Source organism: Megalopta genalis, chromosome 15, assembly GCF_051020955.1.
Source record: "Megalopta genalis isolate 19385.01 chromosome 15, iyMegGena1_principal, whole genome shotgun sequence".
Classification (NCBI taxonomy): Eukaryota; Metazoa; Arthropoda; class Insecta; order Hymenoptera; family Halictidae; genus Megalopta; species Megalopta genalis.
The window spans coordinates 2,858,397-2,880,860 of record NC_135027.1 but is presented as its reverse complement, the minus strand read 5'-3'; the positions used below and the strand labels follow the sequence as shown (position 1 = coordinate 2,880,860).

The 22,464-nt window shown below is 40.2% G+C and overlaps 4 protein-coding genes across 8 annotated transcripts; 1 reads left to right on the top strand and 3 right to left on the bottom strand.

The window, feature by feature from the left end:
- Nucleotides 1-10,841: 10,841 nt before the first annotated feature.
- Nucleotides 10,842-12,870, top strand: p53. 4 transcript variants are annotated; one of them, XM_033485772.2, is made up of 3 exons: nt 10,842-11,048; nt 11,215-11,467; nt 11,547-12,870. In XM_033485772.2, exons 1-3 carry the CDS (start codon nt 10,966-10,968, stop codon nt 12,270-12,272), a joined length of 1,062 nt encoding a protein of 353 aa, XP_033341663.1. In that variant the 5' UTR covers nt 10,842-10,965; the 3' UTR covers nt 12,273-12,870. The 4 variants fall into 4 exon arrangements, with proteins under 4 accessions (XP_033341663.1, XP_033341664.1, XP_033341665.1 ...); XM_033485773.2 differs by having other exon boundaries at nt 10,845-11,048; nt 11,244-11,467; XM_033485774.2 differs by having other exon boundaries at nt 11,011-11,137.
- Nucleotides 12,810-14,681, bottom strand: LOC117229338 (uncharacterized). 2 transcript variants are annotated; one of them, XM_033485770.2, is made up of 4 exons: nt 14,435-14,681; nt 14,142-14,358; nt 13,208-14,059; nt 12,810-13,132 (listed from the first exon to the last, which is right to left on the bottom strand). In XM_033485770.2, exons 1-4 carry the CDS (start codon nt 14,677-14,679, stop codon nt 12,893-12,895), a joined length of 1,554 nt encoding a protein of 517 aa, XP_033341661.2. In that variant the 5' UTR covers nt 14,680-14,681; the 3' UTR covers nt 12,810-12,892. The 2 variants fall into 2 exon arrangements, with proteins under 2 accessions (XP_033341661.2, XP_033341662.2); XM_033485771.2 differs by having other exon boundaries at nt 12,810-13,123.
- Nucleotides 14,681-16,496, bottom strand: LOC117229342 (oxysterol-binding protein-related protein 11). Its single transcript, XM_033485777.2, has 2 exons — nt 16,124-16,496; nt 14,681-15,944 (listed from the first exon to the last, which is right to left on the bottom strand). Exons 1-2 carry the CDS (start codon nt 16,356-16,358, stop codon nt 15,592-15,594), a joined length of 588 nt encoding a protein of 195 aa, XP_033341668.1. The 5' UTR covers nt 16,359-16,496; the 3' UTR covers nt 14,681-15,591.
- Nucleotides 16,497-16,595: 99 nt separating this feature from the next.
- vret (vreteno) lies at nt 16,596-22,129 on the bottom strand. The gene is made up of 15 exons (XM_033485767.2): nt 21,776-22,129; nt 21,528-21,582; nt 21,104-21,366; nt 20,840-21,019; nt 20,642-20,774; nt 20,374-20,543; nt 19,038-20,309; nt 18,761-18,974; nt 18,516-18,683; nt 18,302-18,416; nt 18,048-18,235; nt 17,744-17,975; nt 17,503-17,669; nt 17,170-17,410; nt 16,596-17,098 (listed from the first exon to the last, which is right to left on the bottom strand). The coding sequence occupies exons 1-15, from the start codon at nt 21,820-21,822 to the stop codon at nt 16,908-16,910; spliced, it is 3,636 nt and encodes a 1,211-aa protein (XP_033341658.2). The 5' UTR covers nt 21,823-22,129; the 3' UTR covers nt 16,596-16,907.
- Nucleotides 22,130-22,464: the final 335 nt, after the last annotated feature.

Sequence of the window (22,464 nt, the reverse complement as noted above, 5' to 3'; positions counted from 1 at the left end):
GCGCGGCCAACCGGCGACCAGGGATCGGTTTCCGTAATCGGCCAATTAACGGAAAACGATAAATCGGTTCCCTTCGGTGCGGGCCAGTGGGGAGAGGGGCATGAACGGGCTACCGGTGGCGGGCGTCCCGACGCTCTCGGAGCGGCGGGTCCACGTCATCGATTCCATCGCGGTCGAACGGGCAGTTTTGGCCGGCTGACTGGGCTGGCCGGCTCTCTCGCGTGCGGAGAACGTGCAATGGCCAGCCGCGCGCATAGGTGTATGCACACCTATATAGGAGAGACAGTGCAAGAAGTGGGCAGGAGTGAGGCTGTGAGAGCACGTCTATAAATAGGACCAAGATCGAGATGAGGCCTCCTCTGCACTTCGTGATACCTTCTCTCCTTCTCCCGTCTCTCCGGCCTCGCTCCGTCTCCCTCTTCGACGCTGTTCCTCTTCCTCGCGGTCTTTTTCTTGCCCTTCGTTCGTCCTCGTCTCGCCACCCTTCACCCTCTTCTTCTTCGTCGCTCTCTTATTCTCCGGGCATCCCTCTCGCTCTCGCGCCCGGTCTCTCTACTCGCCTCTTTCGCTTCTCTCTTTTTCGAGGACCGTCTCTGTCCCTCCGAAACCGCTCTCTCCCTCTCTCTCCCTCTCTCTCTCTCTCTTTCTCTCTCTCTCGTTCTCTTTTTCTATCTCACGCTCGCTCTCTCTCTCTCTTTCTCTTTTTCTATCTCACGCTCTCTCTCTTTCTCTTTTTCTATCTCATGCTCTCTCTCTCTTTCTCTCTCTCTCTCTCTCTCTTTCGCTCTGTCCTCCTCGCGATCTCTTTCTCTCTTGATCTTTTTCCCTCTCGTCCGTATCGAGCGTCTGCGTCGCGCGCCGCGACGTCGGCTCCCTCGGTCTCCGTTCTCTCCTCTCCGTCCGACCGCTTCGGTTCCCGCTCGGCCGACCCGTTCCAGCTTTCGGAACAAAACCTCCCACTCTAACGATCGACGACGACGCGCTCCTCGACACGACACATAAGGATCGCGCGTAGAACGCTGTGGCGCGCGCCTCCAGCCCGGCAAAAAGAACCCCGTAAAATATCGCTCCGCGCGGCGCAGACTGGCCCACGACCCGACCCAACCCGACCCAACCCTCGCCTCGCCACGAAACCACCGTGAAAAAGTCGCGGCGGGTCGCGCGACCCACTGCCGCTTCCACTGGAAACATTCGATAACTCAGTCGGTCCGAATCCGCGTCGTGGGTGTCGCTGAAATTTGATTCCCGCCACGAATCTGGAGAACTTCCGGCAATGCGCGCGCAACGGTCGCGCGACGATCGCTCTTGCGACTTCTGATCAACTAGGGATGAACCCTACGGATCTCGAATCTCTGCTACGTAATTTGGCTGATTGAAAGCTGCTCTTCGGTTCAAGATTGACTAAATTACAAAATGAGAAACTGAAGGGTTGATTTTCTTCTTCGTCAGTGGTGGAACATATGTATTTCGTTGCATCGCTCGGTAATGTGTTTAATTAACATCCCGTGAATTGGCATCACGTTTTCCTCAGACTGCGAAGTGAAACTTGGGACTTCCTCAGTTATTATATATAATAGTATATATGTAATAAATATAATAATAAAAATATATAATAATATATATGTATTATATATATTATATTTTTATTATATACACTACGCTATTTCTCACTGCACTTGCAATTCGTAAAGAAATCAATAAAGTTTGTTAAATCGCACAATTTCTTACTTTTTCTTCTTACTTTTGCATTGTGTCATTATAAATATATAATCATATTTATATTTTTATTCGTTTTTATTTTATATATTATATATATATATATATATATATATATATATTTCTCTTTTTTCATTGTATCCGTGTGATGGCTATACAAATTCTCTTTTTTTTAAACCTCTTCTGCAACGAGGGCTTTTTTACCCGTACACATGAATCAACTATTACAATAATAATAATTATTATTATTATACTTGTTTCATGTATAATAATAGTTATTATTGTAGTTGATTCATGTATAATATTAATTATCGTTATAGTTGACACGTGTAAACGGGTAAAAAACCCCGTTGTTGCAGAAGAAGAAATAAAAAGAAGAGATTTTGTACAGCGATCACACGGGTACGATAAAAATAATAACAATAATAATTATCATGATTAAAACCTCAAATGTATTAAAATACATTTGATGTACTTTGATTATGTGTGTGTGTATTTGATTTTTGTACTTTAAGAAGTAACATCGAGGATCGAGGTCACAAAATCCAAAATAAATCGTCCAACCAAGAGGCTAAATTCCGTAGAGGCGCAGAACGATTTCGAGAAATCCCGGTTAACATCATCGGGGAAAGGAGGGTAAAATTGCGACGGACGGTCCTTCGTGCGGATGATCTACCGTTCCCGGTCGCGCCTGAAAAATGGGTGCGGAGGGTTAGAGCGTGCGGAAATAAAACCGCGATGCTAGGAACGGCGGGACTCGTAGAACGGGGCTCGGCTTGGAAGCATCACGGGAAACCTCGGTTTCTCGCGCCGGCTATAAAACGCGATCAACGAGAGAGCTACCGCTCACGTCCGCGTTGTTCTCCTTTTTCCCCTCCGTGTGTCCGGCGCTTTTTTTCTCCCGCCGGTTCGATTTTTTTCTCGTCTAATTTCCAGCCGGGTGTTCAGGTTCTCGTGTCCCCCCCCCCCTCCTCCGGCCTCCACCGGACGAGCGGCGGCGCATCGCGTTGCATCGCGTTGCATCGACGACGACGACGACGCTGCAAAATGAGCAATCCGCTTTTTCGTTCGCGCGCCGTGCCGCGCCGCGCCGCGCCGCGGCAACGATACCCGGTGTCGCATCGATCTTATAAACCAGCATCGCGAGCGGAGAGCAGCCGAATGAGCGAGCCGAGCCGAGCGGAGTTGGCTAGCGAGCCAAGCAAGCCGAGCCAGCCAGCCAGCCACACCCCGACGCGATTAAACCTGTTGCTGCTTCGCCTCGTGGCTCGGCTCCATAGACACGTACACACGTAGGTGTCCGACGGCTCTGCGTGTGTACGCCGGGGATCATTCTGAAAGTTTTCAGACGCGAGAGACGCTGAGAGAACCGTCGCCGAGTCCCGTGCCCGCTTCGGGCGAGCCGGCTGGGAGGAGCCGATCCGGGGTTGCGCGCCGATCGATGCCGATACCGGCCGCAGGATGCCGATAAACAATTTAGAAACCCTCATTGGAATCGGCCGCGTGACGGTACTCGAAGGGGTTGCGAAACTTTCCCCGAGATCGACTAACTTTCCTGCGACTTCGATTCCTCCGATTAGCTGGTAAACCTATCAGAACTGTCGGCAGAGGTTTTAGAACTATGGTATCGGGATAGTAGGGAAGTAGAACTCGCACGAACCATCCCCTTCTTAGCTAGTTCCTCTCGAAAAGGGAACAGACCGTTCGGATGACAGCCTTTAAAGGGGATAGACCGAAGGGTTGAGAGTTGATTTTCCTAGAGAGACACGCTGGGAGCTTTCTATGGTTGGATCAACAGGTTCGTCGGAAGACGTACCTTTCTTAGACGCCGCGCTATCGGAAAGAGAAACTGTTCGGCCTTGAGTCTACTTTCGATCTAAATGGTTCCGTTGATTCACATAGAAATTTGAAAGCCGGAGAAAGGATTAAAAAATCAGCTAATGCCGCGCGTTCGTTACGATACGCAAACAATCCTCGACGAGCGACTGTCGCAGAGTGGAAACACTAGACCACCGGGCAAACAGCATCGATCTAACAATATTTACGTTTCCTTTCAGATCGATTCACCATCGACGGATGCGCTCTATTTGTTCGAAAGGATTCACTGAATAGCCTCGTCGACACTTCGCTGACTGGTCTATGATCGCATCCTCTGCGACGTAGGGGTTGCAACTCCCTGGGAAGAGTCTTCAACGTTTCAAATCGCACCTTCTAACTTTTGTTATAAATTCTTTAAAAACGCAGCCTATTAATTACCGACGTTCAGGTTATTGTTATTATTATTGTTGTTGTATATGTTATTATTATTTTCAGGTTTTTATTATTATTATTATTATTATTATTATTATTATTATTATTATTAGCATCTTGTGAGCAAGGAAGTTCTTGCACCATGGTGAGTGTTCACTGAAAACCTCTTCCACCCCGTTAACACACAAATATTTTCATCTATACGCGTCATTCGAGAACAGTAAATTAATTTTCAAAATTTTGTCGCTGGATTGCTGAAAGAAAATTTACATCCCCTGATTACCTCGTGGCAGAAGCTTTTGTTTATGCATAAGAAATGGAATCATAGCTTCGAGTTCAATAAAGTTTGTACAATTTAAGTTATTATTATTAAACAAAATTATTATTATTATTAATTTAGAACGATGTGCACAGGCATGGGCGTCGAGGGGTTAACTAAACGTCGGCTCTGGTCCAACTTAATTCGAATAATAATAGAAAAGAAGGAAAAATACGTTCCAAGAGCTCAAGAAATTAAAAGAATATGGAACCAAGAGAAAGTGACGATAGTACCATTCATAATAACAGCAACAGGCATTATACACCAAAATCGTACATACAGAATCGTTCATACACTTACCAACACATATACATTCGCGTATACAGAAAGCAATCATTCTAAACGAAACGACAATAGCAAGAAAATTTCCACAATAAAGACACCTACATGAACAAAGAGGAAATCCTCTAAGAACTCACAAGATAATAATAATAATAATAATAACAATAACCCGAACGTCGGTAATTAATAGGCTGCGTTTTTTAAGCATTTATAACAAAAGTTAGAAGGTACAATTTAAAATGGTAAAAGAATTAAAATGATTGAAAAATATCACTACGCTACCAATTAAAATCATGGAAGTGATTAAACAATCGACAGTTTCATCGTGTTCGTTTCCTCGACGTTCGATTCTAACGACGCGCGTCGATCGCGTCTAAAAGAGTCCGAAAGGTTAGGGGATGCTACGGCGCGAAAAAGTTTTCCGTCCCGGAAACGCTATCTTCGGATCACGCAGGCCAGAAACGGCAGTACCGCCGTGCCGGTCAGAAGGCAAAGGATATAAAAAGCACAAGTGGCAAACCCCTATTTGCGCTGCAACGATCGCCCTCGCGTCATCCTCCACCCCGCGGCACGCCGCGCGCTGGGCGAACAGCTCCTCTCTACCTTTGACTTACGGTTTTTGCTAGTCTTACGTTATCCGCGGAGATCGATGCGAGAGCGGCGTATAACGAGCCGGCCGAGGTCTCGAATTTCGCGTCTCCGGTAGCGCGATGACGCAATTCGGTAAACCGCGCGGGGGTGAAGTGTCCCCGGCCTAGGCAGCGCTTGAATGACAGGAATTGGGAGGGACGGGTCGCTCGCTATGAGACCGGGTGTCATCGGTGGGAGAACTATCGAGAAGCCCGCAGACCTTGATACCGGCCTCCGGTTCTCGAAACCACCCCTAAGTCACCTGCTGCCCCGTCCAATTACTTCAACGGAAGAATACGTCGGGTTCGCCTATTTTTTCCGCGGCTTTCAAGGTTCCTGCCTTGATTCGCCGACGAACGAATCGAAACGACGCAGCGTGAACACGGTATACAGTTGAACAACCGCGAATATTGATCGCATCAGCTCGGCTATAGAGTTCCTCTTCGAAAACTGTCCTGCTCCGAGCAAGACCCTGCGGACGATTTATCCGAGGTTCCGGTGTCAGGCGAACGAAGAACGTCCGAACTTCAATTCGCGAAAGTTCCGAGCGCGAAAGCGCGGGAACTTTGATCTCCAGCGCGTCGCAACCCCCTGGGAAATCTGTGCGAACCGTGCAGCTCCGATGGTCGCCGCCCCGACAGTGTTCGCGCGCCTTTCAGCTCCCGCTGAAAAGGTACAACGTCTCTATATCCGCCCACGACGCGCCGCGAAAATGCACGCGGACGTCCGCGGTTGTGACGCAGAGTGGTCCAGAACGCTTCGCGTGTTCGTACGAACGATTTGTTCGCAGGGCTCGTCAAGGAATGAACTCGAAGAAAAGCGACACTTGCTGCGATAGAGAACGTAAATCGATAGACAATTTATTCACGACATCGAATCGCAAACGAAAATTAGAATTCCAATGATCGATTCTGCGTTGTTGAAAATCGAATGAGATCAGCACGAATTTTATCCACGAAGCCTTTATTTTCACGGAAACCGTGTTTGACAGCTCCTCGGGTTTGCGCGGTGTATTATTCGCGTTAAGTAGATCCGGAAGATTATGATCAGCCAGCCAACCCCTATCGGACACGTAGGGGTGTCCGTCCATAGGGGGATGCCGCGCATCCTCGAGTTCGATTCGAAAATATATTCCTCTCGTCTCTTTCATTTTTGCGAGAACCACCCTGCGCAAGTTCGAACCCTTGGCACCCAGACCGGCCCGAAGGGTGAAAGGTCGACGAGAGGCGCGTCTTCCAACGCGATCGACCATCCCGATCTCTGAAATCTGACCGGTTGTTTTGCTTGTTCGGCAGGAAGATCAACGTTGACGGGGTCTTCGAACCAGTCCGACTTCCGTCAACGGAACTCGCCAGCCCCTGGGTGGAAAGCCACCGACGGCCGTGTTCGAGAGGGATCCTTGGATCGGGTCGGGTGCACGGCCATCAGTATCCAGTCGAGGGAGTCCTCGCTGGGGGTTAGGGTCACGTCGAGAGCCCACGTAAAAGCAAGGTAGATCGTGGTAGCTGGCGTATATGCGGCGACCGATGGAGGGGGTGGATGGACGGAATGGCGAGGAGGGAGAAGAGGGGTTCATTGAGGAATGGCACGTGCGGCTAGAGCAAGGGGGGAGCGGGGCCACGGCAGAGGGTACGGTCACCGCAGGGGGTAGAGAGAGAGAGAGAGAGAGAGAGAGAGAGAGAGAGAGAGAGAGAGCGGGAGAGAGACGAAGAGAGAAGAAGCATGACGGTAGTGCGGGGGACAGCACAACAGGGTTGCCAGGCGACCGTCAGCCGACGGGTTGCCCCTGGCGACTGTTGCGTCACTGCAGCGCCGTATGACGTCACGCGACGCCACTGCCCTTGACCGCTCGAGTCCGGGGAGAGCGTCCCGACGACCCTCCTCGGCATCGACCAACCCCCTGCGCCCCGTCGCCGGTCCGGCTCTGACGCCGGCGTAATCTCCGGCCGGGAGGGGGGGGGGGTGAAGTTATCCGTGGAACCATGCAAACACCTGCACAACCCGTACACGATACGTACTACGCGCGTTTTGCAGGCCGAACGACGTTCCCGGCACTACCACCACCACCACCACCGTTGGCTATGCCGGCCGCTCCACACCCCCCGCGCGGCCGTCGCCAAGGGGATGCTAAACGCGGGTACGAGAATAGAGCCGGCTCGTTGCGGATTATTTCTGGAATTAAACGTTGATCGGTTCCGCGGTATTTTTAATGCGGCGCGGACGCTCGAGCCGCGGCTGACGCGGATGCCAGCGGGACGGCGAGCCCTGATAACGGGATTAACCGTCGTTGCGGAGCGATAAGGGACCCAATATAAGGGTGCCGGCGATTTTTCCGGCGGTTCGAAAAATTCGAGAATTCAAAAATGCGTTGGGAACAGATGCTTTCGGAATGAGAAAATAAAGAACCGGACGATAAGGTATCCGGCGAAGTCGTTCATCAGCGTCACCGTTATCGTCGGAAGCAGCTGCGATTTCCGTTTGTGGCCAAAAAATACAAGTCAACCCTCGTGTTAATAACACGGTCGACCAGTTCCGTGCGGTAACGAAACCGTGTTAAATGAAACGTAGAAATAATGTAGATTATACGGGAATGTGTTGCTTGTGTTCTACGGGGATAGTCCAAGGTTGGCTAACCGTGCTGCGTGGAAACTGTTTTATGAAGATGGATTATCCGCGTTAGGATATCACGTAACAGGAGGACGGCGGCGGGGGGCGGGAGGGCGGTCGCAATTTTTGCAACGTGTTTTCAGAATGCCGTGTGGTAAGACGGTATCTAGGGTTCTCGGGGAACGAAGAAACAACCAGACGCGCCCGGAAACTACGATCGAAGCGTTTCGCATGAAATATCAATCGAGTTTGAAATCACTGTCCAACGTTAACTGTCCCGGCGGTAAGGCCGATAAAACGGCCGGCAGAAATCTGTTCCGATTTAGTGCCGGGGCGTTTTTATGTTCCGATCGGCCGTGCATTAGTATTGTTTATCGAGTCGGAGCTAGACCCGATGAAGCAACACCTGCCACGCGAGCCGATACCAGCCGTGAATACAGGTTGTCGTGAAAAATCGGCAATTTATCGTAGCCGGCTCCCGGGGCCCGGTTATTTATGCGCGGTGCACGCAGAAGTATTTAAACCGCGACCTGGGAACAATCAAAGTCGCCGGGCCCGATGCCGTTATGGCCCGTTTCACCGGCCCCCGGGACGATAAATAGTTACGGAAAAATGGCGCGGGTTAATATCGGGCGCTTTACATTTCATTAAAATATTTTATGCTGCTGTAACGCACCCGTTCTGAACGGCGAACGCCGAGCCGAGCCGAGCCGGGTCGGGCCGGGCCGGGCCGGACCGGGCCGTTCGTGGGCGACGATCGCGTGCACGCGCGTTTTACCGGTCTTGTCGCGTACCCGCCGCTTAATCCGAGGCGATGAAAAAGAAATAATTGGTCCTCGACTTTCTACCGTTTGCGTCACCCCGGCACGGTGCATCTCGCGCGCGCGAAAACGGAACGTTTCTGCATCGAGCCGTGGCCCGAAACCGAACGTTTCCCCGCGATCGCCGTTTCTCGTCGAGGCAAGGAAATAGATGTAATTTCTGTTTCACGCTTCAAACCCTTCCACAGAAGGTGGTAAGACAACTAATCTGTAAGAAAAGTAAAGAAAAAGACGAAAATGATCAGGTTTTCTATCTCCATCATTCTTGGGCGAAATCAGCGAATTGTATTTTATTTGTACAGTCACAAGTTCTGAATTATATTACATCGTTTGCAACCCGAACAGGCCAGGATCGAAGTTCCAAAGACAGTAAACGATGGCATTTTCGTCGTGAAGAATGTACATTTGTTAAAAATCTAAGAATAAAGTGAAAATTCGCCAATTTCCCGTTTCAGACTGTTGATTATTTGCTTGCAAATAATTGAAGACAGAGTTTTAGGTAAAAGTATATTTATTGAACACACGGAAACACAAGATCTAATATACAGGCTTGCTCGTAAGAGCTTAGAGACAACGAGTGTACTCGTAAGCTGCTCACCGACGACTGACTAAAAACGCGGAAGACCCGCAAACTGTGGGTCGGAAAATCTTTGGTGGTCATAAATAACCAATCCGGACTTTCGAGTCAAAATTTGCTCGACATCGAGTCGACGCGCGTTTAGCGCTCACGTGCCCTACAGACGGGCCGCAAGGGCCGTCTTGCCTAAAAAACGGACAAGGCCGTAAAACATACGAATTACCCATTTTCAATACAGACACCATGGAAGCCGTTTGTTTCGCAGCAATTGCGTTGCACTTGAATGTGCTCGTTTGAGGTGTCGGTAAGTAAGACGCTATGGTTGTGAAACTGGAGGATCTTCGTCGCGATCATTTTTCAGAGAGGGTTAAAGGCCGCGATTTAAAGAGCACGGTCCCCGATCCGCGGGTACACACCCTTTCTATTTTGCGGATATTCGCTACGTGTCGGCTTACTTCTCGGCACGTCGGTGTGCACACGCCAGTGCGTGTGTGCACGTGTGTGTGTGGGCGTATCGGTGTATGCACCGAACCAACCCAGCTGACGTCCGTTCATTCACTTCGCTCATCCATTCATAAAATGCAGTAGCGCGGCGCGCATGCGCCCGCGACCCAGCTACTTTCTGTGTTCATTCGCGATTTTCTACTTCACAGATAGCCGAAACTGTCGCCACGGTTGCAGAGGCGAACACGGATCGAACAGGCTTTCACCGTGTCTCCTGCGAAGCTATGCGAGATCGCTGAAAAAAAGAAACCAGAAAAGAACCGGGCAAATCGTGACTACCATTCCCTCTGGTAGCACGATGCATGCTGTTTATCGTGTTCTTCTCGATGATGCATCAAGCTTGCTGCACGTAGTTGCAGCTTTTTCATCGATGTCAAATGCTACGTACGTTTAACAATAACGAGAGAAGCATACGAAGCCATCTGCGGCCAAACACTCTGGCTGATAACCAATCCGGCATCTACTCAGGAATAAAAAAGTTTAAGACCGATGGACGGATTTGATCGCTACTGTTCTTGGTCCTTCTCACGTGCATTTTTCTCTTTCATTCCCAGAAATCACGTTTATGAGCGTAGTTTTAGACTGAAAACTAGACTTTGTTACTCTTTATTTTTTTTACAGTAGTGTGCTTGTCTCTTTTTCTTTCGCTTCTAGCTTCTTTTCTCTCTGCTTTCTTTTTTTTTTATAAATTCAAGAGGGTGCTACCCATATGCAGCCGTATAGTTTAAATAAACCGCCACAGAAGCGGCAGTTGCGCCACTCGTGCCAATATTTCGAACTAAAAATAGGAGGTACGTACAGCGCCAAAAGCAGGTAGTGGCAAAACTCCCAAACTTTTGGACAACGTGGTCGACGGAGTAGGAATACTTGAGCGATGGTGTTGCCACTTGTGGCAGTATTTTGAACTACAAATATGGTGAACAAATTTACCTACAATATCTGGAAATGCATAGTGACACCATCTGTTGTCTATGTAAACTGTTAGCAGTCAGTAATCGTTTAACAGTTTCAGCGTTTTCCCACAATGTGGATTGGCGCGTGTACAGACCTCCAAATCGAAGTTTCAAAGATTGCCACAATTGGCAGCACTATGAAATGATTTCATATTACATGTATACCGTCTTATTGTCGATGAAAATGATCCTTTATTTGAACAAAGGATTTTCCCGCTAATACGGATGGTGTTATATCGTCGAAACGCGATGAAAAAATGTTGTTGATAATTGGAACAATCAGTGATTAATAATAAATATTTTGATATGACTAACACAAACGGATTTTCAGACTCGCAAGAGTCAGCATTACTAGATGACGATGCATTTTCAGAATTACAGAGAGAAATGTAAGAAATTGTTTAGTCACAGAACTTTCGCTTTCGTTGTCATGTTAACCTTTCTCAGCTTTCGATGTGTGATCTAAGTGCAGGCTAATGTAAATGAAATCCTACATAAATTTCTAGAAAACACTATTCTCACTATTTATTTATTTTTTTTTGTCACATGATTTAGCGGAAGCAATACTTTGCCATTATTAACAGGGAACATGATTGAAGAGAGCATCGAAGAAAAATTTGAGGCCGATCAAAAATACGATGTAACAAATTTAACTCAACAATACGTTGAAGGAAAAGTAATGAAAAATGAAGATTCTCCCGAATATTATCCATCATCAGAAGCCACAACTCCAGTAAGGGAAGAATTTCCAGGATGTTACAATTTTCAGTTTTCATTAGCTAATCAAGAATCTACCAAACATCGAATTGTAAGTATTTTTGATTGTTTATGGAAAAATCGTAAAATAAAAGTATTGATCTAATATACTTCTCTTATTTTGTTAATAGTACTCTCAGTCATTGAGAAAAGTATTCATTAATATGGATGAAACATTACCATTACGTTTTAAATGGGATCCACCTGATGATGGTTTATATTTGCGCACTACCATGGTTTTCAGCTTGGATCAATATGCGAGTGATCCGGTCAGACGGTGCCACAACCATATGGCATTAAATAATACAAACAATCGAGATTATGATCCAAGAGTTATAAAACATGTTGTTCGTTGTTTGGATCATTCAAGCATGTATGAAGAAAGAAATGAGCACTTATCTGTATTGACACCCCTTCGTACACCTCAACCAGGATCTCAGTATGTACTAATGAATTTTAAATTTTTATGTAAGAACAGTTGCCCATCTGGCATGAATCGTAGACCAACAGATTTAATTTTTACTTTGGAAGATCATAAAAGAACAGTATTGGGTAGACGCATACTTCCTGTTAGAGTCTGTAGTTGTCCAAAGAGAGACAAAATGAAGGAAGAATCAGAGATAACAGACACACAACCTGAAGCTAAGAAAAGGAAACATTGTTTACCTGTTTCTAAAAAACTTATGCCATCATGTGATACGCATGTCTTTAATGTTCAGCTAAACATTATTGGAAAAGAAAATTATTTAGCTGTATTAAAATATGCGTACGATATAATGGCTGGTCAGGCTTCGCGAACGGGTCAATACGAATTTTTTAAACCATATATGGACGATATATTGCGCAAAACTCCATAATTATACTAATCGAATGTTTCTCACTATATCTGTGCCTTATAGATTAAAAACGGGCATAATCCATTGTTATATATTTGAATACTTTACGAATGTAGTAGATACATTATACACCCTGATGGTACCATTAGATTATACTTACATAGCTAATTTTTACATTATATATTAATCCTTTGCATACGAAGCCATTTTAACTGTAAATCTAAGTTGATTTTTCTGACCTACGCTGTCTCTATTTTATATGATGGAGTGCATATTATGCATGTGAAATTGAGTCTTGTGACTTATACAACAGTTATACTTTCAAACAATTTTTCAAATCTAAATAACCTTGACGTAAGAATTATTTTAGAATGTGATATAAACATTTTTTAGTGGTGCCTCGGTGTCACCACTCGAATGGAAAGGGTTAAATCTGTGGTCATAAAATCCAGTGGACTAGTATTAGTTTAACTGAAATAATCTCACAACCACAGAAATAGTATTATTATTATATGTGTTAGTATTGTGATAATCATGTATTCAGTTTTTATATAGAAGTATGATGTAGTTGTTAATTTTTTATTATAACAATTAATAAATGGTCTTGTTACTTTTTTTATATCATATATATACACGTGATTTTATACCTCTAACTGTTCGTGGGAACTACATTCTTTCAACTGAATATCCAATATTCGCAATGACAATGAGTTCGGCAATGGTGCTATATGTTGAGACAGTACAGTCATGGGAATTTCGAGGCTGACTACATTTCTTCGCACCTTTATTTCAGTACTGTTTTCTCCTTGACCATGCAAAATCCATTCCCATGAATTTGTTCCTCCCGTCGCACACGAAATCCAGACAGCTTCCTGTTCGTACTGTTCATTTACAATTCATAATACCATTTTCCATATTAAAAAATAACAATAGAAATAACAATAGAAAAAATATACCTGCAGGAAGAAAAGTTCTCCAGCATAATGTAATATATAAACAGCGTTAATACCAAATGGAAGTGGCAACGGAATCTGTACAGGAGTAGAATAGAAATGAATGTGTGGAACTTCATGAACTCCAATCAAGTGTTCCAACACTAAGTCAGGAGTAATAATATCTTTACAACCACTTTGTCTTTCAAAAGGACATGCTATTTGTATACAAGATACAGAATCCATTGAACCTTTCTGAGACATGCTGCACATTAAACTGGCAGTGCTTGAAATTCTGCTAGTAACCCTCGATATTCTATCATTACCAACAGTTTGTAAAGATTCATTGATAACATTTTTCATTGTTTCTTTTGACAATTCTCCAGTGCTAGCAGACTTCGTACGGTCAGATAATCTTAAACAATCCTCAAACTTTAAGTTGTTCTTTAATGTTTCGTTCATATTAGATACTTCACTGGAAACTGTTGCTAGATTATCTGCCGAAGCAGCTTTCTCCACTCCGCCAAAAAATAGTTTAGATAATAGTAAACGACGCGCCTTCAGAATCGCGCCATTATTTTTTGATTTGTCTAGTGGCGTAATCTTCTTGTTACTTTTGCCAAAAAGACGATCTTGGAGAGTCCAACCTTGGTATTCTATATTATCGCGTGAATTGTCCTTTATTTCAAAAACATCTCGAAATACCTTGTGGAGTTTATCTGCGAGCAAGCATCTGCCTTGACCTAATCTAACTCGGCAAACTGGACAACGAGACGTTCTTGGTCTGCATCCTACACAAATGATGTGTCCGTGAACACATTGAGATACTGGGGGCATGGAACTCTCCAAACAAATTGGGCATTCTAGAGCCTTCACCTAAGAAAATATGATTTCATTGAAAAAGCTGTATAATATTATGATGCTTCAACCAAGAAGTTATTTAAAGAAATTTATTTACAACTCCAGAAACCGCATTTGCAAGTTTATTTGCTACATCAGGCAATGGTCCTTTTATAGCTACTCCTGCTCCTGCTTCTTTTTCTTCTTCATTAATATATCTCCAGATAAATAGATTTATATTTTGTTTCTCATGCTCGTGAATCAATGTTGCAACTTCTTTTATTTTTAATCCTATTAAATCCTTCCCTTCGATGCTCACTAAACAATCACCAGCTCTGAAAAACGACAAGCAAAACCATTTAGGTCAATGATATTTCTTAATTTTAATTGTTTAATTTTATTTAGACCTACCTAAGACCGCCTGTATCCGCAAGACTTCCCGTTTCGACGCAGCTTACCCAGGGATAAGGATCCCATTTTGATTTTGTCAGATGAAATCCACAAGATTTCGCTTCCTTAATGTTTTGCAACGTTACACAAATTTTTCCCGTAATCGAAGCTACATTCGATAGAAATCCTTCCTCTAGTAAAGGTGTCATAAAGATTTTAACACCTGCTGCTTCGGTCAACAGTTCTGGAGTAGGTGTAATAGACATATTTCTTTCAAAATCTATTTTATTTGATGAGTATTTTTTACTTAACTTTAGATAACATTTCGAATAATCGTCGAAATTACATTTAATGTTAACTTAAAACACAGAATATAATTTTTCGAAAATACGATAGAAATGTTTTTGTGCCATTTCGCATATCTCTATTTGTTATCATAATTATGCTAACAAGAACATTAACTGGAGTTCGATATTAGAAGAGTGACTAACTGTGATCTTTTCATGGACCATGCCATGATCAAACTGATTGAGTTTGGTCTTTAAGCAAAGTAAAAGTCTGTTGCTGCTTGTTCACCTTCACCTAATTCCATGACCTTGACACTTATTGTGAGATGAGAAACTGCAGCTTCTGTAGTTTCTCATAGATTTTAAAAACACCAACACTGTCAGAAAAATTAATTTTTTCGTGAACATTACAAACGTGTTTTATATTTTTATAATTATATTTTAATAACAAATTTTTTGTAGCACCAATTATCACTGGTGCTCATTCTTTGTTCTTTATCAGTATGTCTATACAGAATAATTGCAAACACTTATCCAATCCTAATTAAATTCCTAAGGGTGGAATTATATCAGTTTATTTGTTTATTGCAAATTCACTCTTTGCACTAATGTGAAGGCTGTGATCTTTCACATGTTTAAAATATAAAGATTCTTAGAGATGTTCAATGTATTATGTTTAAGTCTTATAAACAACATGATAATTATTCTTTTCTACCTACTATTTGGTAAGAAGGCAAACTCTCCCATAACTCTGACTTGGAAGAACATACAATTGGATTGTCGATAAGAGGTTTAAAATATATTATGCTGGAAATAATTGAAATGCATCTGATACGTATAGATAAAAAGTCCTTATAAGTCTTCGATTGATAATAATATTTTCAGTAGAAACTACTGATATAATATATTTAAACATTGACTTAATGTGTGTAATGTGGTATATGCTGTGGCTTTAAGAACTAGTAGGTCAGGGTCCAGGTTTAAGCTTGAAGTTTCAATAGTTTGTGCCAACGCATGATTATGTTTCTCTACTTTGCTCAATTGTTCCTGACAATTAGCAAAAGCATCTAAAACTTCTAACTTAGCTACTGGGTTCCTATTGGTATTTGTTGAGTGTTCTCTAGGAGGCAGGGGAGGATGACTGCTGGCTATTGCTCTGGTATACATTTCTGTGACAGCACGTAATTTATCTACCCACTCTTGACGAGCACGGGCATCAGTAGCTCTCAACTTAATCATGTCACCTAAATTTGTTTAAAAACATTATTAGAAAAAATACTTTTAAAAACATATACATTGTTTATACCAATATCCAAGCAATTATTTACAGAAAAAATGCAGTATTTTGATTCACACAATTTGTTTCTATAAAACTTCTATATGTAAACAGTGATATATAATACAATTTAATATATTAACATACCTGTAGCAGAATTGACAGTGAATGTATTGGAATCTTCATCACTTGGTGCAATTACTGCCCCCGCTAAATATATTGAGCATCTTGGTCTTTGATTCTTTTCAGATTCACTAAGAAAATAATGTAGTTCGCCAGTTTCGGGACTAAGGATAAACCAACGATATTGCCAGCCTTTCATGGCATTAGTATACTTGTGTAATAAACCCTCATAAGGGTGCCTTATTTGAACGTTCATCATTTATTGTTTCTATTCTTTGGAAGCCTCGTGTGTATTTAAAAACCGGACAGTTGCGTATAGCAATCTATCACATCCGAACTGTCATATCAAGAGAGGTTAGTCAGGTACTTTAAGTTAGGTTAGAGTGATAGGTAAATAAAGCACAGCAGTATGTAATGGTTAATCGACTTATCCTCATTCCCATAACAAAATACCTAGTACGTCATCTAGGATAAATCAAAATACTATAAACAATAATTTCAATCTTTTATTACTTTTATTGTTAGTATGTAAGGTTATAACAAAATTTTGTTCTTATTATAATTATTGTATCTTAATATTAATCGAAATCTATGAAATAGAATAAAAATATAGACGGATAGTAAAACTGCTTAAAAAAATAAATGAATTCTGTGTAACTAATGCTTTCTTCATAGTCTTAAATTTTTAAAATAATCAAACTTCGTCTTCAGTACTGATTAAACTTTTAAAAAATATTTCTTGTGATTTTATTGTTTTCTGTCTTTCTTTTATTCGCAATGGACATTAATTCCGATGAGTATTATATTTTTATTCTGGTATCAGACCCTCTTCAATTAATTGAGATCGAATATCTAACATGTCCACCTTGTAACTTCCGTCCTTTTCGTCGTATCCAATGATTTCTATTCTGTAGCTACGATTGGGCACAATCAATTTTTTAATTCTCCTGCGTATTAATATTGCTTCAGCTGAATTCTTAAAGTTGATAGGATCTAAATCTGGATAAAAGAACGAGAATGTTTTTAATTGTAATACTTGAAATAAAGATATACGTATACCATATACTTACTTGTAATGAAGCAAGTGTTTGCAAGTGCTTTAGGAGTTATAAAATCTATCGGCATAAGTCGTAAATTCTCATGATCAACTGTTGCGAAATTTCCATTATCAATGAAAAAAACGAGACTCGCTGTCGGTGTTTTAGAACGATCAACACAAGCAGCACGACACCAGATGTCATCATAGAGAGCTAAACAAAGTTCGTTCTCACGAGGAATATAATACTTGGATTTTTTGCAATATTCAGTCATCTATAATGCATACGTAAATTAATGTAATATTTGTAAAGAATATTACATACATGTACATACATATAAGCTAACTGTAAAAATCTAAAAATTACCATGTTAGACATAGTGTCAAATATATGACTCATTAAATCATAATCTAATGGACACATCGAATAAGTGTAATCATCATCATGAGAATGTAATACACACGCCTCTGTGATGTCACCTACTTTTCCTAGGGGAGCAACCTCTATGTCATTTAACATATAACACGTTGTATCTGTAATAAATTTCAGTTTTATACTAAAGGTATGATGGTCATTTTGAAAGTAATTATTATTCTTTAATAATCACCTTCCTCGCCAATTTTATTCCATATTGGTACTAGCATTTCACTTATGATTTTATTAATACTTTTTCCGTTAAGATGAAGATGAACACCATCTTTCAACGGTATACCTTCAAAGGTGCAAATCATAGGTTCTTCTTTTCCTACTAATTGATTAAGGTAATTGCTTATTTCTTTGGTCATAGGGATATCTTGTGGTACATCTTTCAAAATAATCTTGGCCGTACAAGATGGTAGCTTTTCAAAAATTTTCCATTAGTACGTTTTACCAAATATTGTGCTATTATATTGATATAAATCGTAACAAACCTGTTTTAATTCATCACTTAGGATCATGAGTTTTTTTATAGTGACGATTTCTATATTACCGAAATCATAATACACAATCGTAATTTCGTTTCCCTGCAGTCTAGTAACAATTGCGCGATAATAATTGTTATCTATATAATTTGCTAATACCATTTGTCCAACAACTGGTGGTTCGTTTAACGACGAAGCTAGCACATCAACATATTATGTTAGTTTGTAAAAATGAAAAAATTATTATGACATATTTTAAATACCTGTTTGTGCACATTTAGCAGCACTTTGCATAATATGATTGTAGTAATTTTTGCTCGCGGTATCTAGAGGTCGAGCATACATATGAACATGACTTCGATAAGCAGATAGGCATACCTATTATAACCATCGGAGATTTTAATAGTATAATGTATAAATATTGCAAGTTTTTATAATTACTATTCATATTACTTAAGTTGAAATTAACGTTCAAACCTCAGATTTATTTTTTAATGTAGCGTATCGCAGTCCTACTTGTTCAGGCATCGGCATCCATGGCTTCACAATAGCCATAATTTTTTCCTGATCACTGATTCCAATTTCTATTTTGACTTCGTTTTTATTTCTACGCGCCAATACTTTAAGATCGTAATGCTCACCTGTCTATAAAAAAAATTTAACAATTAAAGAGAAAATAATATGAATTATATTTCCTAAAACAATATATATTATAAACCTACTGTCAACTTATGTTTGGTGTCCATTATTTTACATGTAACACCAAAAGAACAAATACTCAAAAAGCCATCAGGACATGGCATAGTTTTTGTAATTTCCATCACCCTAGCTTCATCTATTATAGCCATTTTTAAAGGTTTGTCCAGTGATAAAACATATCCTCTGAGCCAATCTCCGTCGAGCCTCTGACCACATATCAATTCCCCTACCTGAGGTCTATCAATTAAGCAAATTTGAACTCTCTATCATATGTTGAACTCTGTGAATATTATTGCCTACCTGTGATCGAAATTCTCCACTTTTTCTTCACATGTTGCAGGCAATTCACTTAAAAGCTTTTCAAAATCAGGCGATAAATCATTTAATAATAATGTAATGCTATAAACAGAATTGCTCAATTCTGCGTGTATCTCAAGAAAACCTAATTCTCCAACAGATGCAATATTTACTACGTTTTGTGGTTTTGTAAAAGTAGTTGCCCCTTTTTTATTAGTATCAATTTTCGAAAAAGTCGGACTTTTAACAGATCTCAAGCTCCGTGCTTCCAATGCTGAAGTCTGAACTTCTGATACTGAATTTCGAATTGCTGTTTCATCATTCTCTCCTTGAACTTCCACGTCGATCACTCGATTGGCATCAAAGGATATCAATTTTACATACAGTTGACTTCCGTAACCAAGATCTTTATGCTTTTCATATGCTTTCTCAGAAATACGAATTTTTGTAGCGTATCTCTGAACATTTTCAAATTCAGGAATTAAGCGGAGGTCGATCGTTTTTACGACTTCATCATTACCAAAATCTATATAATGCACAGTTAAAGGATCTAATGACTTTACCAATGCTCTATGCCATATGTTTTCATATTTTACTGCATATAGCTTTCCAACAACTGCTTTCGCTTTCTGCTGTGCTTTCTCTGCCACAGATTGTAAATTGATCATTAATTCACCCATTTTGGCAACATCTTCTAATTTTTGAACCCAATATTCACGACCTTCATTTAAAATTATTTTTACCTCTGTAAACTTTGACTTTGATAAAAACATATTCTTCGGAAAAGCAATTTCTGCTTCCATATTAATTATATCGTTAACATTAAAATTTTGTCTCTTTTTACCGTTATTATCGGAATTTTCAGATCTTTTATGATTTACTTTTTTATCGGAATATGGAAGAGAATCCTGTGACTTTTTAAACGAATTGTTCGCGTATTTTTCCATGTTAATACTCTGGATGGTATTTTTATCATTTTTTACCTCATTTATTATTTGTTCTGTGGGAATACTTTCTTCTTCGTTCTGAGATCTTTTGCATTGATCAGTACTCTTAGCATTTGATTGTCTCAAATCTTCTTTAACATTGTTATTAGTGCTTGTAGATGTTTTGATCATGTCTTCGTTGTTACTATGATGTTTTGTCAGATCTGTAGTAGTTGGTAACTGCTTTGGTCGACGCAGGGGCAATTGAAAAGAAGACAAATTTCTAGTATGAGTTTGTCCAATTTGAATTTGTAACGTTTTTGTCGAATTCGTCATTGTCACCAAAGCTCTAAAAATAAAATATTTCAATACTTTAAATGTTAGCAATGATCAACATCTTTGACCATACTTACGGAATAGATTGACATTCTATTTTATGTTGTGGCCAATCAATTTCTTGGCAGTTTCTACTGCAATAAAAAAAACCAGGACATCCCTCACAAATAAACTTTGTTATTTTCGAACATTTTCTACATTTTCCAATTTCACATTCTAAGCTATCATTACCAAATTCATACAATCCCTATTAAATTGAATGACTATAATCAGTACTCATGACTTTATTGATTAATATTAAAGTTACATTGAATGTTTCTATACTCTGTCAATATCTCTACTTACTGAGGTTCGTTTTTCATACACCTTGCTGATATGATTCAGAATTTCAGGATTTGGATCTGGAATTTCATACTTTGTATAACCGCGTCCAAGGGACACATGTCTTTTACCATTTTGTGTAATGCACAAATGACCTCTACAATATTTTAAAAAGAAATTTATGTCTGTATATATATATTGTAGATAATTCTTCAAAAATACCTTGTCCATAACGCGTTCGTATTTGCATAAGGTTCTGTATTTTCATATGGATTATATGTGAATGGATCAGTAGGATAATTATATAATAAATCACTATCTGCTGTATAATTTGGTAATCCCACATTTGGTTCTATTTTTTTGAATATGTCCATGGGTTTCCCTGAGCCTGTTCTTGGTGTTCTATACATAATTTAAATCAATGTATTATTTATTATTTATAAACATGATACATCTATCAATAAGAATATATAAATAAATACTTACAAAAGTGTGTCCGTACATCTATTTTCTTGGTTGAAACTATATTTTTCGTTATTGGAAACAGGTGCTTTTGCAAAGTTAACTTCATTAGACCTGCCTCTAGTGAGTGAAACTTTCAGACGCAGAGGCAGTACGTTATTTAAATCTTTAATGGCATTTTGTGCTTCATAAGAATTGCCATATGTAATATAACCCCAGACGGCATTTGGTCGATAAAAGTGTCCAATGACTTTTCCATAGTGATTAAAGATTTCCAAAAATCCATGCTTTAAAGTTAAGAAACATGTAAATTTTCTTTTCAAATTCTACTTGAGAAATAATGTTTATAATGATGAACATTTTTATTTTAATAAATAATATAAATATGATAATAAACAATTTACACGAAACAATAATAAATTATATTTGAATAATTGCACCCACATACCTCACTCAATTCTTCCGGCAAATTGTTCACGTGTAGTGTGAATTCTGTACTAGTACTGTTTTTAAAAAGAAATAATTACATACGTAAAAAATGGTTACATTTATTAGAGGAGAGCTTAAAAAATACGAGCTGCTAAGTAGAAAACGAAAATAAAAATCAATTCAAATTGAAAATCGTATAAACAGATATCAATATTATTTCTAAATTAATTAATTATTTCTAAATATTATTTCTGATTTAATTTTTACCTATTAGATACCGGAGAATTTTCTGCTAAAATGCCAGAATAAGCCATTCCGTATTTTGTAATATTTTATTACTTATCACAATTGACTAAAATCAAATGATAGCCGCATCCAGACGTATCACAATGTATGAAATAATACTCGAACAATGTATGAAATAATACTCGAACAATGTATGAAATAATACTTGAACACTGACTGAAATAATACTCGAACACTGATTGAAATAATACTCGAAACAAATTAATTTTCAATGAAAAACTAAACCGCCTATTACTTGGTATTCAACCAAAATCAGATTCGTTTATTTCGACGCGAAATGCGAACGATGCGTGTACACTATGTGTTAACCTATACTATACTATATATGTAAGTAATGTATGAATTATGAAGAAAGGAAAGAATGCGATGAAAAAATGGTGACATTCTGTATGGAAACAAGAATAAGAAATGTACAAACAAAAAGGTGTTCCTATTACGGAAATAAATATTTACTATATTGTTACATATCTGTATCTATATATGAATACATTTTATGTTTTTATGAAAAATTGGAAATATTTTTGGTCATCGTAGAAATACATTTCATATATTTTATTCATCTCGGCTAATTAAATTAGTTTAGAAACGTAGAAGATGTGTACATACATACATATGCATGTTTATGTACGTACATATACATCATTCATTTT